The 14690-nt window shown below is 35.6% G+C and overlaps 2 protein-coding genes across 4 annotated transcripts in view; one reads left to right on the top strand and one right to left on the bottom strand.

The window, feature by feature from the left end:
• LOC117183154 (DNA replication complex GINS protein SLD5) overlaps positions 1–14690 on the top strand; it is a 101232-nt gene that overhangs the window by 59584 nt on the left and 26958 nt on the right. The gene's annotated exons all lie outside the window — the stretch shown is intronic.
• LOC117183153 overlaps positions 3222–14690 on the bottom strand; it is a 73989-nt gene continuing 62520 nt past the window's right edge. For both annotated transcript variants that reach the window (XM_033376371.1, XM_033376372.1), the window contains exon 9: positions 3222–3816. In XM_033376371.1, coding sequence (XP_033232262.1) covers positions 3505–3816 — 312 coding nt within the window. In that variant the 3' untranslated portion in view covers positions 3222–3504. The remainder of the gene's footprint in view (positions 3817–14690) is intronic.

The raw sequence follows: 14690 nt of genomic DNA, 5'->3' as shown, positions 1-14690 counted from the left end.
AAAATCTCTATCCCATCCACACCCTACTCCTTTCCCCTGCCGAGTGAGTCACGCCTACCCCGAAAGGGAAATGGCTTAATGGTGTAATAATAAAAAAAAAAAGTGCTTGCGGAGAATTTCTCTGAGATTCTCTGCCCCTAGAGAATCTTTAGAATATACTCAGAGATTTCTTTCGGTAGGGTACCGCAACCTTTTTTATGATAGGATATTCCAAAAGGCTTTAAGTGAAATCCTTAACAATCTAACCTCATATCTTAGCCAAAACCCATACTTGATATATATTATACTAGTTGTTAATTTTCGACTGACTGCATTTACTTTTCTCAGACTAACAAAATTAAGCCTCTTCACCACGTCAAGGTAGCAGTCTTCAAAGTGGTTGTTTTTTTGTGTCATTTTTTCTTATTTTTCTTTTATCCCCTGCCGATAAGAAAGCACTGAAAACCCACTGGCAAACGGCACTGGGCCGGCAGTGCGTTTTTCAGTGGCTGTTTGTGCCGATTTTCAGCATCAAAAATGCACTGAGAAGTAAAGGGACGGTCACATAATGTTCCTATTGTATTCGTCACGTACCGCTCGGGCAGAGTTATTTACAGTACCTGGCCGCAACCAAACCGTCTCCCTTCTTTGAATTTTCTTCAAATTATTAGCACTTTTGTTTAATTTATGAATTTTCTCATTATATATATTTATAATTATACCTTGTATACTAATATACTGCTTTAAAGTTGAATTCAAAAATGTTGTCTGTTTTGGCATATGTAATTCCATTTACGAGATACGTTATATTCACTCCAATTTTCAGCATCCAAAAGAAAAAGTTAGATATCTGACTTGATTGAAACCCGTAGATTCTGAATTTCTAACCTTCTCGTAGTTAATTTCAAAATTTTACAAACTTAAAATTTTTATTTTTAATTCCTTTCAGCTGGTCTGCTTGATAGCCTAGTCGCATTGGTATAGGCACACTGATTTTCACTAACACTATAGTACACCCTACTAACAAACCTTTTCAAAGACCTCACAGACTAGATTTATTGGGTGAAAATAGCCTTTTAAAAATCTAAATGGACACTTAAAGGGGAACCTAGGTATTGAAAATTAGCGGTACAGGTAGTGCTGAAGAAACAGAACTGAGTATGCACTGACCAGTGCGTTTTCTTTGCTTTTTCAGTGGGTTTTCTTCGGCAGGGTCACTTTTACATTCACTTTGAAACATATTAATTTTGTATAATATTGTATTTACAAAGTGTAATAAATGTTAATAACAGATCAAGAATAATAAATTTAGTGGAATTTATTTAATAAGAGAAAGAGCATGATTATTTCATTTTTTGATAAATTTTTTAGCTGCAGGTATTAGTAAGTTCTTTAGTTTTATTTTTATTATTTCACTTAAAGCCTTTTGGAATATATTATTCAAGAAATGAACGCCTCTCGTGAATAAAATATTCATAACATGCATTTTCAGCTGAAGTTTTATGTATTTGAGGTTATATTTTGAGGGTGTGTTTCCGTGAACTTGGAATGGAACAATGCAGATTTAGAAATTACCTGCTCAAAAACGAACTTTTCGAGGGCTAATCGTCTCTTGTGAAAAAAATATACGTTATATGCATTTTAAGGTCACCCTTAATATACTTGAGGTCAGTATTTGAAAGGTTTGAGGTTAGTTATTTCATAACTTTGAATTTAAGCAATGCACAGTTAAAAAACACACGCTCGAAACTATTTGTTTCAAGAAATTATCTTCTCCTGCGAATAAAATTGTACATTTATATGAATTTTATCTCATATTTCATGACTTTAAGATTAAATTTGAAAGGTTTGAGGTCAGATATCTATGGATTAAAATTTAAATAAAGCAGAGTTGAAAAACATATATTTAATAATATATTTCAAGAAATGATCTTTGTCTCGTTAAAGAAACTATCCACCTTATACATTTTAGATCGAGTTAAATCGATTTAAGGTTAGTTTTGTGAGTCTGAGGTGTGTGGATTTTCGGTATGTGGGTTTGGGCTACGTTTGGGATTTGTGGGTTTGTAGAGTATGTTGTTGTAGGTCTGTAGCATGATTTATTAGAGGTTATTGTTGGTAGTTTTTGTTTAATTTAATCAAAATCCTGACATGCTGGAGTCATTATGAGGATGGATTCGTATTCAGCGACCCAAAAAACATATAGTACACCTTATCAACTCTATGTAGACTCCCGAAAATATTTTGTACTCCTGCGTTATTTTCGAACAATTTTCACTGATGTTGAGGCAAGTCGTTTTATGGTTAATTAAAAAATATACATGGGTAGTTATTACAATTCTCTCACTGAAAATATTCAATATAACATTTTTAGAGTAGAAGACATTTTTTTAATCATTTGATTAAAATCGTCACGTGGCTCGATTTTTTTTCCATATTTATCACTGTGCGGCGGTTCAATTTTAACCTACAGCAATTTGAGTCAAAATTTCCAAACTACAAATTTTTTTAAAAAGATATACAAGTAAATATACATACACATATTGAATCCTATGAAATTAGATCTAGAAGTCACTATGTGTACGCAGTGTAATACAGATCTATAAGATGCAGAATGTGCATATATATTTAAATAATCTAATATCATCAGATACATTTGTTCAAATCTTTTTTTTGTCCATTTTGTGTTTTATTGGCTGGTTAATATTATTATATATGTATTAAAAATAGACTGACTAGTAATAATAAAATAGTCATGTATGGTACAAGGACCCTGAGTAACACTTTTTCTACATGTGAAGTTGCAATACGAGTCAAAGTTTGATGTGTAGCCGAGACGATGCCAGTGCCTCTGCTAAACTTCGGGCTCTGGCTCCTATTCCGATCATACAAGGAAAAATTGCTACATAAAGGCCGTGTGTCACAATATTTTTGATTATTTTAGGGGCTCATAATATTTTCTGAACGTCTTTAAGTAAAACGTTTAAAAACCTAGGACCAAGGCCTTAAGTACCCCAACAGCATGCATGATTGCTGCAATGTTGCATGACAACATTAGCAAAAATGCCGTGCAGTATACATGCAAATTTGTCGGAGCACATTGTTGCAATATTGCGCACTGTTGGGGTACTGTTTTAGGTATCATTTGCAGGTGCTAAATTCGCAGTTATGATGGAGGTGTGAGAAAGATAATTTTTTTCATTTTCATATTTTAAAAACGTAAAAAAGTAAGTATTTTTACATACTATTAATACTGAGTTTATGTCTAATGAATCTTCGTCACACATATAAGACTAAAGACAACTTGAAAGTATAAATCATGTAAGAAGGCATAGTTTTGGCAAGCGGAAATGAACGCCACAACTTAAAAGTATAAATAATGTAAGAAGACATAGTTTTGGCAAGCGGAAATGAATGCTACAAATAAATAATAAAATGCTGTTCAAAATTAAATAATATTAATTATAAATAAAATATAACAATAATTAATACTGCATTATTACGAAAGTATACATGCTTATTTTGCTACAGTGATAACTCTATTTCTAGCAGTTCATTAATATCTATATCTAAATCGAAATCTTTGGTACAAGGCAGTTTTTTAGATGATATAAAAGCATTGGAATCTTTTTTCTTTGAAGTACTTAGAGCAACTTGTGGTTCTTTGTTATCTATATTATATTTATCCTCGAAAGGACGTCCGGCATTTTTCCAAATTGAATTTGTTGCGCTGGTGTTTTTATACATTTGGTCCTGTTGATTGAACGATTCGTAGGGAGACTTGGCTATAAACATTGTCTCTATTGATCCCACAGGCTTCTTTCGTGCGATGCTCAGCTGAGAATAATAGTTTTTTATTAATAATTCGAAAGCCCTTTTATGAAAAAGAAGTATAGGCAAGTATTGGTTCTAATACTTTTTTCATCACGGTCAATTAATTCTGTTAGTCATAATCAAGAAAAGTCGCCTACAATTATAATTATGTGAAAATGCATAGTGAAGGAAACCACTTATGTAATGAATAAATTAATAAAAGATGAACACAAGCAAAACACTTTTAGCGAGAAGCTTAACGTGTAGTATTCGAAATCAACCGAGCTTGTTTAATTATATCCTACTGAAAAAACCTGCATAGTAAATTATGTGGTGACCCATCTAAGAACTCATATGGGACCTTATATGAATTTGTGTATCTAGTTACTATCTGACAAGAAAGGTACTCCAGCTGTCCCTCGCCGATTTGATGCTCCCTGATGTATGCTGTAGTGCTCGGAAAACTAAGCGATACATTTTTTTTATTTGTGGAAAAACAATTTAAGGGGGTGAAAAAGACCCTCAAAGACAGGGGTCTCAAGTGCCGATTTTATAGTTTTGTGTAAAAAAACCAAATAGATTTCGATCAAACCTAATGGAAACATTTCCCCGTGATGAAAGATGAATAACGTAATTTCCTTTTTATTTTGTGTCTATGATCATATATACTTTCCATGCACAAAAAATTGAGGAATTAGTTTTATAACGAAGGAAGTAATATAAAGTCCATCCGATATGAATAAAAAAAATTACGCGAGGGTAAACCACCCATACATTTTTTCAAATACGCTGCAAATTGCTAAATTAATAATAGAAAAAAATATCTTAAAAAATATATTTTTCACTTAAGGCCATGTGATGAGTGTAAAAGTTGATCAAGTCAGCCCTAAGATCAATATTTTTTCACCCATATTGAAAAATAAAAGTTTAAATAATGCGGAAATTTTTTCGGGAAATGTTAATAAATATTAAAGGATCGTTTGTGGCCTTGCAAAGAGCTGGAGGAAGAAAAAAGTTTATTTATGCAAATAATGATTATCGACGGATACATTTAGGTTTTACAGCAGAAATTTGACTTTTAACTTTCTCTGACGGTACTCATGCAATCTGTCTTACCCACAGATCCCTAGAAGTTCGAAGTTGTCTACTCGCTGCGCTATTGCTGCTTTGACACAGCTGATACCAGACTGATACGTATGTCAGACCGAATATGTTTATTTGCATTTCAAGTGCAAACATTAGTTCTTGCATTATTGGTGCATAATGTTCGTGAGCGATTTTTGTTTTTTGTCCCACTTTGATAAATATAAACCTCATAACTAGCCCATTGGCAACATTGCAAATTGCTTGCAGCGTTTGATGACAGCATGGTCGGTATTTCTCCAAAATAGAAATTAAAATTTTTTTTCACTATTCTAAATATTTAGGACCAGAGACGAATTCTTGCATGCCTTCTATTTCTTCTGCAAAATTTTTAACACGATATCTCATTTCGTGTGGACGTAAGTTGGGAAAGAAAACTTCCACTGGTATTTTCTTAACAAAAAATTTGTCTCAAAATTTCCACCGGAACAAAGCAAACATGGACTTTATTACCTCCTCTTTCATTTCCCAAACTTTCAGAGCGATACCTCATTTCGTTTAGACGTAAGTTGGGAAAGAAAAATCGAAGACCAGGTTTGGTCACGTGACCCTATCGTCACATGGCCTTAAGACAAAAATAAGTTTGACATGCTTCGTAGCATTAGTGGTGCCGTTCGATACGATACTTTCTCGTGATCGAATCGGGATCGCGTCGGTTTTGTCTCGGGTCGGGATCGTCATTCCGATACTCGTGCTGTGTTTTCTCTCGGCTTGGCTTTGACTCGGGAAGTCGATATATCGGCTAGGGAGCGTGTCAGCTTTTCGACACTCCTTCGCCAGATGTGTGTCTGTGACGTATCGATTAGCGGTTGACAGTAGGATGAAATGAAAAACGAGGTTCAAAATCGTATATAGAACGCAATAACGCACCGATTTTGGATTACTTTTTTTTTTTTTTTTTGAAAATTCAGGACTAAATTTTCTAGAAACAGTTGAGAGTGGATTTTTTGTTTGTTTTTTTTTATTTAATTTTTATCCTAATTCAAATAGCGAAAAGTATTGAATTTTTTCCTTTCGTGTTTTTTTGCCGTAGAAAAAATTGTCTTTATACTTCAGATCACTTTAATGCAATGCAAGGAGGTATAAGAAAAAAGAAAAAAATGTTAGCTTGCAAAGTTTATTGTTATTAGCAGATTTTAATAACAAATAATCTACATTAAGAATCTTTGTTGTTAAAATATATTCCTGGTGTAAAATTGCTTGCTTTTATTTTTTGCATGATACGTGACCATCAAAATTCAGAATTAAATGTTATTAATTACTTCTATAAACAAATTCTATAAACAAATGTATATCAAAGAAATTAATAGGCAGAAAAAAAATCTTTCTTTCGTCTACACTTAATGCAATGATATCATCGATTCTATTTTCTATGAAAATTATACTATCCGTTGATATTTGTTTATTTGATAAGCCAAATATATGAACAAATTCACATTTTAGGAATTTGAAACAAAATGAAACCGATTTTTCTTCTAATCTTATTGCAATTATATATTCTTACAATTTTGTCATGCATTAAAATTGGTTCATTTTATGAACAAATTATATAAAAAATGCACATTTTGGGCGGTTTCAAACGAAAAAAATCGTTTTTTTATCTGAAGTTGTTCAAATCATATTCGCAAAATTAGTGATACATTAACATTTGTTAATTTTACGAACAAGTTATAGAAACAAATGCACATTTTCGGCGTTTTCAAGCAAAAATAAATCGTTTTTTCATCTGACCTTGCTCAAATCATATTCACAAATTTAGTGATGCATCAACATTTTTTAATTTTACGAAAAAGTTATATAAACAAATGCACATTTTCGGCGTTTTTAAGCAGAAATAAATAGTTTTTTTATCTGAACTTACTCAAATCATATTCACAAATTTAGTGATTCATTAACATTTGTTAATTTTTCGAACAAGTTATAGAAACGAATGCACATTTTCGGCGTTTTCATGTAAGAATAAATCGTTTTTCATCTGATCTCGCTTAAATCATATTCACAAATTTAGTTATGCATTAAAATTGGTTAATTTTACGAACAAATTATACAAACAAAATTTAAGTACATATTCAGGTTGAGTATATTCATGATTTTATTTTAAATTCGTATTTTGGGTTAAATGCTTAAGCATTCCAGTTAAATATTCATAATTTTTGTTAAAAATTCATCTTTTTGGTTGAAAATAAAACTATTCCATTTTTTTGTTGATAGGTGATGTTTTTAGTTTGAAATTTAATTATTTTGTTGAAAATTGATAATTTAAGTTAAAAATCCGACTATGTATTTAGTTGATAATCCATGCAATCTGTTGAGAAATATTCTTTTTTTGGTAGAAAATTAATCTTTTTAGTTTATGATTCATTATTTTGATTAGAAATTTGTCAGTTTAGTTGAAAAGTTATTAGTTAAACTAAAAATTAAACCATTCCATTTTTGGTTGAAATCGATCTTTTTTAATTTAAAATCATGCACTTTGTTGAAAAATAGTATTTTTTGGTGCAAAATTATTCCTCTTTGAAAGTTGATCTTCTTGCCTACAAATTTCTCTTTTAGTAGTTTTATTTTCAACCAAAAAGACGAATCTTTGGTTGAAATAAAACTCCTTCATTAAAAGTTAAACTTCCTTGTTAAAAATGCATTTTTGCTTAAAAATGCATGTAGTCCAGTTGAATATTCATTACTTTAGTAGAAGATTCATCATTTCAGTTGAACATTATTTGAAAATTTGTTGTTTCAATAAGAAATAATTTTTTCCATGGGAATTAAAGTATCATATGTTGATAAAAATTCATTTTTTTTTGTAAAAAAAATAATAAATAAAATATAATTCCTATAAATAATACTAAAATTGAAACTATTCTCTTCATGATTGGTGTTTTTGCTTAAATAAGTACGTTTTTAACAACATATTGAACTGTTTGATTTTCGAATAAACATTCGTTATTTTATTTTTGATAAATTCAGATATTTTCTGAAAATTTTTCTTTTTGGTGTAAAACCTAGTGTCTTAGTTGAAAATTCAACTCCATGTTTCAAAGTTAAGGTGAATTGTTGTACGTTCACGTTATTTTTTACAAATTTAACTAATACTTTAAAAAACATTTTTTTTAAGTTCATTCTTTTTGAAGTAGAAAATTAATTTTTTAATTGAAAATGTAACTGTTTCATTTCCGGTAGGAAATTTATCTTCTTGATTTCAAAATTTACCTCTTTGTCTAAAAATTCATGTATTTGGTGAAAAATAAGTTTCTTAAATTATTATGAAGAAAATTAAAGTACTTCATAAAATTTTGTACTACTTGGTTAAAATTTCAATTGATTGGTTGAGGGGTTTAACTATTTGATTGAAAACTCCTTTTTTTAGGTTAAACATTACTGTTTTTAAGTGACAATTTTACCATTCAATTTTTTTTGTTGAAAATTCAACTATTGAAGTTTTTACTGAGAATTTATCGTACATATTTGGTTTGTAAAGGCGGAGAGAATCATTAAGCCCCCTCATTAGTTGTCCGATCGATAATTGGGATCCATTATTCGCGTTCGTAGCTGCAAAGGAAATGGATTCTGTTACTCACCGAGATTAGGAAAATTAGTTGGGGGAAGCAGATACAACTTTCGCCTATTCCGATATTAAAACGTTTCTCCAACAGCGGATTTGAGCACTCAAATTCACCGAAATGTTATTCAAGCTGGAGCGCGACAGTCGCACTGCCGCTTCCAAATGGAATAGCCGTACGAGTTATCAGAAACAGTCGAAGTTACTGACTACCTCAGTGACTCGCAGGTGTGCAGCCTGCACAGATGACCACTACACTCGTTCTTATCCTCAATGGACAGGACTCGATCCAGCGGCGCGAGACTGCCTTTCGGCTCTATCTATGTTTAGACTGATTATTCCTAGGACATCTCAGGAATGATTGTGCTTCGAAGTTCAATTGCAAGCAATGCCAGGAACGCCATCACACTTCTCTTCAGGGTTTCTCAGACCGTAAACGAGCAAGGTCTAGCGACTTGGCCAATTCAACCGGGAAAAAACTCCGGTTTAACTCTGGATCTATCCCGTCAGCAACTGATAATCCATCCACCTCTTCCTGACAAGTTTTGCTGGCTACGGTATAAGTCCTCGTAAAAACCCCGGACGGACGTCAAATTAAAGTAAGAGTACTTCTCGATCCCAGTTCTAAAACCAGCTTCATTCCACATCTCTTAGTTCGCCGACTTGGTTTTCCGCAACAGGCAGTTAATGTTCTTACCAGTACGGTTGGAAATAAGCCCATCGAGATTGTTCGTAGGCGAGTCAATCTTCGTCTTGAGTCTTCGCAAGTAGCACTACCTGTCGAAGTGAATGCTCTAGTTCTCCGAGACCTTCGCGTGATTACTCCATCGTAGAAGATTGTCAAAAGGAACTGGGCTCACATCCAAGGGCTCCCTTTAGCGGATCCAAAAATCGCGGTGTCAAGACCTATCGACGTGCTCTTGGGTGCTGACATTTACGGGCACTTCTTCTCGACGTTCATCGTCACGGATCACGCGATGATCCCGTTGCTCTCCGAACTGTTTTCCGATGGGTTGTGATCGGTCCAATTGGAGTTTCTGAGCCATCAGATAGCTGAGATCATTCCATAAACGTAATGGCTTTAAGTAGTCATCAAAAGGATATCCTTGCTGAAATTCTGAAGCGGTTTTGGGAACAGGAGGAACTGAACATTCCCTCCCATGATTTCACTCGAGAATCAGGAGTGTGAACGAGCATTCATGACCGGATGCCGACGTGACAGTTCCGGTCGATACATTGTGCGGCTACCCATTCGACCGTCTTGTATTTGCACTCTGGGCGAATATTTACAAGGAGCTAAACGTATACTCAATTCTGTATGTCAACGATTGGAGAAAGACGCTCTGCTGAATAAGGAATACACACGACTCATATCTGATTATGAAAAGCCATGGCCTATGCGCCTCATTCAACCTTCAGAGACATCATCATGTACCAAACCCTCATACTATATTCCTCATCATGCTGTTTGGCGAAATACAGATGGTCATCCGAAACATCGAATTGTCTTTAATGCATCATAAAGAACAACATCAGGACTGGCTTTGAATAATCTGTTATATACAGCACCAAAATTACAAAATAAACTCGATTCCGTTTTGATGCGTTGAAGATTCCCTCGCATTGCCTTTTGCGCTGACATTGAGATGATGTATCGTCAGATTTAAGTGTACGATAGGGATATCGATCTTCAGCGTATTATTTGGCGGCAGCCAGGAGCAAAAGAAGACAGTCACTACCAACTTCGAACGTTGGCCTATGGAATGTCATGCTCTCCTTATCTAGCAATTCGGACATTTCAAAAGTTAGAAACAGATGAAACTAAGAGATATCCTGAAGCATCAGAGATCATTCGCAAGAATATTTATGTTGATGACATCTTGTCAGGCGTGAGTGGTGAAAATTCTGCTGTGAAACTTCCAGATCAACTGATTCAGCTCTTGAAGTCCGGAGGAATGTACCTGAAAAAATGGGCTTCCAACTACCCTTTTCTCTTAGCCGGAATTCCTAAGTGTGATTGACTACGTCGAATTTGGCTACAACTTGAAATCGATAGCCCCGTGAATGCACTGAGAGTCGCCTGAGATCCTGTATTTGACGAATTCCGATTCAAAGTCTCAGCAATTGATATTGGCGGCTCGATAACTAAGAGAGTGGTCCATGCAGCCATATCCCGAATTTTTTATCCAGGCGGTTGGCTCAGTCCAATAACCATCGTTGCAAAAATTTTAATGCAGGATCTCTGGAGGGCACAAATTGGTTCGGATGCTCCACTTCCTAATCCTTTATTCCTGCGATGGAGATCATTTCAGCCTAATATGTCTGATATAACTGAAATACATGTTCCACGATGGATAGGCTACCTGCTAATAATTCGGTGGAAATTCATGGCTTTGGAGATGCCAGCAAGCATGCTTTCGCTGCCATAGTTTACATCCAAGTGCAGTCACAGCATGGATCAATTAAGTACGCGAGGGGCTGAATCTCTCTTATGCTGTCACATACACTTGGTCAGATTCACAAAACGTTCTGAGTTGGATCCAAACAGACAATCCTTCTCGCTGGCCAATCTACGTCGCCAACAGAGTCTCAGAAATACAGCGAAATCTCTCCAAAGCCTCCTGGCGTTATGTTCCTACTGCTGAAAACCCCGCTGATATTGCTGCTCGAGGAACGAACCCTCATTCTTTAGCTAATCTTGCGCTGTAGTGACATAGCCCACAATGGCTTCGACAAATTGAAGTTTACTGACCAATACTTCCGTACGTTTATGAAGCCTTTCAAGAGAAGGATCAAAACGCGGAGTCAACATCTATTTCGATTCGTCACGCTCATCGTAGTTCTGCCACAGTTAGCACCTTCTCTTCCCTGACTCGCCTAACAAGAGTGATTGCGCGAAGTTGACGCATTAAACTCCTTCTCAAGCCAGTAGCAGAGCGCTCCCAACTTATGGATCAACGTCTTTCACCTGAAGAAATACATCAGGCGTTTCTGGCTTGCATATTCTGGAAACAAAGCTACCTTCTTAAGGACGAATTGGATAACCTTCGTCAGGAAAAATAACTGAAGCGTCACAATCCACTTACTCGTTTACATCCATTCATCGATTCCACTGGAGTTCTGAGAGTCGGTGGACGACCAGCGAACTCTCCTCTGGCTTATGATCAACGACACCCGGTCATCTTGCACGGTGAAAGTCCTCTCGCGAAACTGATTGTTGACTGGGCCCACCAAACAGCCCTATATGGCGAATTTCAATTAACTTACTCTTATGCTGTTCGCCGAGCATGGATTATTCTTGCCAAAGCACATATTCGTGATTCTGTGGCGTGCACCCGCATCATACTTCAAAAATCCGAACAGTTGATGGGGAATCTTCCTGCTGAAAGAGTTACAGTCAGTTTTCCCTTTGAGAAAACCGGAGTAGATTATGCAGGACCTTTCGTAATACAGCGGACTGTCGGACTGTGCAGGATTCTTTGACGAACCGAGGCATAAAATGGAAGTTCATTGCGCCGTCTGCTCCTCACTTTGGCGGCTTATGGGAAAATAACATTAAATCTGCAAAACCTCTTATGAAGAATGTGATTTGGAAACAAAACCTTACTTATGAAGAGTTCTCTACTTTGACTGTGGAGAATGAAGCAATGCATGATCGGTTTTGGAAACGCTGGTCTCAGGAGTACCTGCAAACGCTTCAACAGCGAAATAAGTGGACTGTCCCGAAGCGTAATTCTCAAATTGGAGACGTTGTGCTGATTATAGATCCCTCGCTGCTTCGACGTGGGACATGGCCTTTGGGATGAATAACTAAGGTTTTTTTTGGACAGGATGACCTTGTGCGCTCTGCTTCCGTAAAAACTTCCTTCGGGGATTACCATTGCCCCATCGTTAATTGTTCGCTACCAGTCGTGCATTGATCATACTAATTGAATTGTATGTCTCACGGCGGGCGCCTCTTGGTCGTTTGATTTTCCAAGCATGAAATTTATGTCGTTCAGCGAACGAGGCAGGCGCGATGTTAATAATAATGTTTCTCGATGTTTGTTTTTCTCATTAAAGACGTTTTTGGATTCGACTAATAGTGTTAGTCTCTAATCTTTATACTACCTGTGCATTTTAATCAAGTCTTGACTCTGGACTTTTCTGTTTCCGCTTGAGTGGGGAGGCAGGTAGGAGCGTATCTCGCCCTCGTGAGGGGCTCCTTCCCTCTTTTCTGAAGTTAGTTCGAACTTGACCTTTGTGAGGATCACATCAGTTTGGCGAGTTCATTTTGGTTTCCAGAAGTGGGTGATATTTCCTACTGCACGTTAGCTTCAATAACTGTAATTTTTGTTCTTTCTTTGAGTTCAGTTAATAATTTTGTGAAGTGACTTTCCCGATTCGATTAAAGCTTGGATTGAAACTTCGATTAAGGTATTTAAATCTATGCACAATTAATTTGATTACAAATTAATGAGGATTCAAGTAATTGAAAACCATTGGTGATAATTAAGTCGCAGCTGATATTGATTATACTTCGGATCCCTTTTTTTCGGTCGATAAACTTAAGCTTGGGTCAGAGTGTGCTGATCCCTCGCTCCCCCACGCCAGCGTAAACGATTTCACTCTCTATTTTACTTCCTTCGTTCTAAAACTATCTTCCCAATTGCCTTTGTGTATGGAAAGTATATATTATCATAGACACAAAATAAAAAGTGTTTAGGGGTAGCTACCCCCATTAATTAAAAAGTTTTTTGCCGAAACACAACTTTATTTTGGTCTTAAGTGCAAAATGTATGTTTTTAAAATTTTTCTCCTAAGAATTTAGCCACTTTCAGCACATTTAAAAATATGTAGGGTTGGTTTACCCCTGCGTAAATTTTTTATTCATGTTGGATGAACTCTATTTTACTTCTTTCGCAATAAAACTAAGTTCCCAATTTGTTGTGTACATGGAAAGTATATATTATCATAGACACAAAATAAAAAGATTTAGGGGTGACCACCCCTATTAATTTTGTTTTTTAATTTTTTGGCGAAACCCGTCAACTTAATTTGTGTCTCAAGTGTAAAATAAATTTTTTTCAAATTTTTGTCATGTGAAATCAAACATTTCGAGCACAACTTTAAATACATCTAGGGGTGGTTTACCCCCTTTATTTTTTGTTGTTGAGAAAATTACGTTTTTCATCTTTTATCACGAGGAAACTTTTCCAGTCGGTTTGATCGAAATCAATTTGATTTGTATGCACAAAACTATACAATCGACACCTGAGACCCCTATCTTTGAGAAGCTGTTTCCCCCCCTTAAATTTTACTTTCGCAGATAAAAAAATAATACGTGTCGCTTAGTTTTTCGAGTACTACAACACATATCAGAGAATCAAATCGGCAAGGAACACCTGGAGTACCTTCCTTGTGAGATAGGATTGTAATCTATACAGAGTGTCCCATCACCTATACAACACCTTGTACTATGTTATTATTACACCATTAAGTCATTTCCCTTTCGGGATAGGCGTGGCTCACTCGATGGGGAAGGGAGCAATGTGAGGAAGGGATATACAGTTTTTAGATGAATCTAGAATTCTCGTGTTATTTATTGAAATAACACGTTAGTTCCGCAACATTGCTCCGACCTAGGTTGCTGATCAATCTCTCTAACAATCACCTCAAGTAAAGATCGATACAAAGTCGTCATGTAAGATTCCCCACTTGGGTCCAATAGTATCCAAGGTATTTTGTTTCAGGCGTCATTCACTTTACACTCTTTTTATTAACTACTTGCCGCCATACTTTTCTGTCCTGGCATACTTCTCTAGCTTCTTTTATGCCCATGCATTTTTCATGCAGGCTCTTTTGTTTCTGTGGTTTATTATGTCTCTTCTAACTAGGATCTCATTCACACATTCTAACCATTCTTTCCGCGGTCTGGGCACGCTGCCATTTACTTAACCTTGATACATTTGTTTCGTTAATCCTTCATTTGGCATTCTCTCAACATTCCCGAACCATCTTAACTGATTTCTTTCCCACGTGTCTACTAGCGTCTCTTCTGCACCACATTCTTTGAGAATTATCTCGTTACTCACTTTGTCCATCAGAGTTTTCCCGCATACCAGGTGTATACATATGAAACCGGTATTGCCATCTAGCGGCCAGTATGCACACTTGTAGGCACTGTCGGAACTTACCATTTGTGCTAATTGGCGTATTG

This window comes from Belonocnema kinseyi, chromosome 2 (genome assembly GCF_010883055.1).
Source record: "Belonocnema kinseyi isolate 2016_QV_RU_SX_M_011 chromosome 2, B_treatae_v1, whole genome shotgun sequence".
Classification (NCBI taxonomy): domain Eukaryota; kingdom Metazoa; phylum Arthropoda; class Insecta; order Hymenoptera; family Cynipidae; genus Belonocnema; species Belonocnema kinseyi.
The sequence above is the reverse complement of the archived record's forward strand: the minus strand, read 5'-3'. Positions and strand labels throughout refer to the sequence as shown.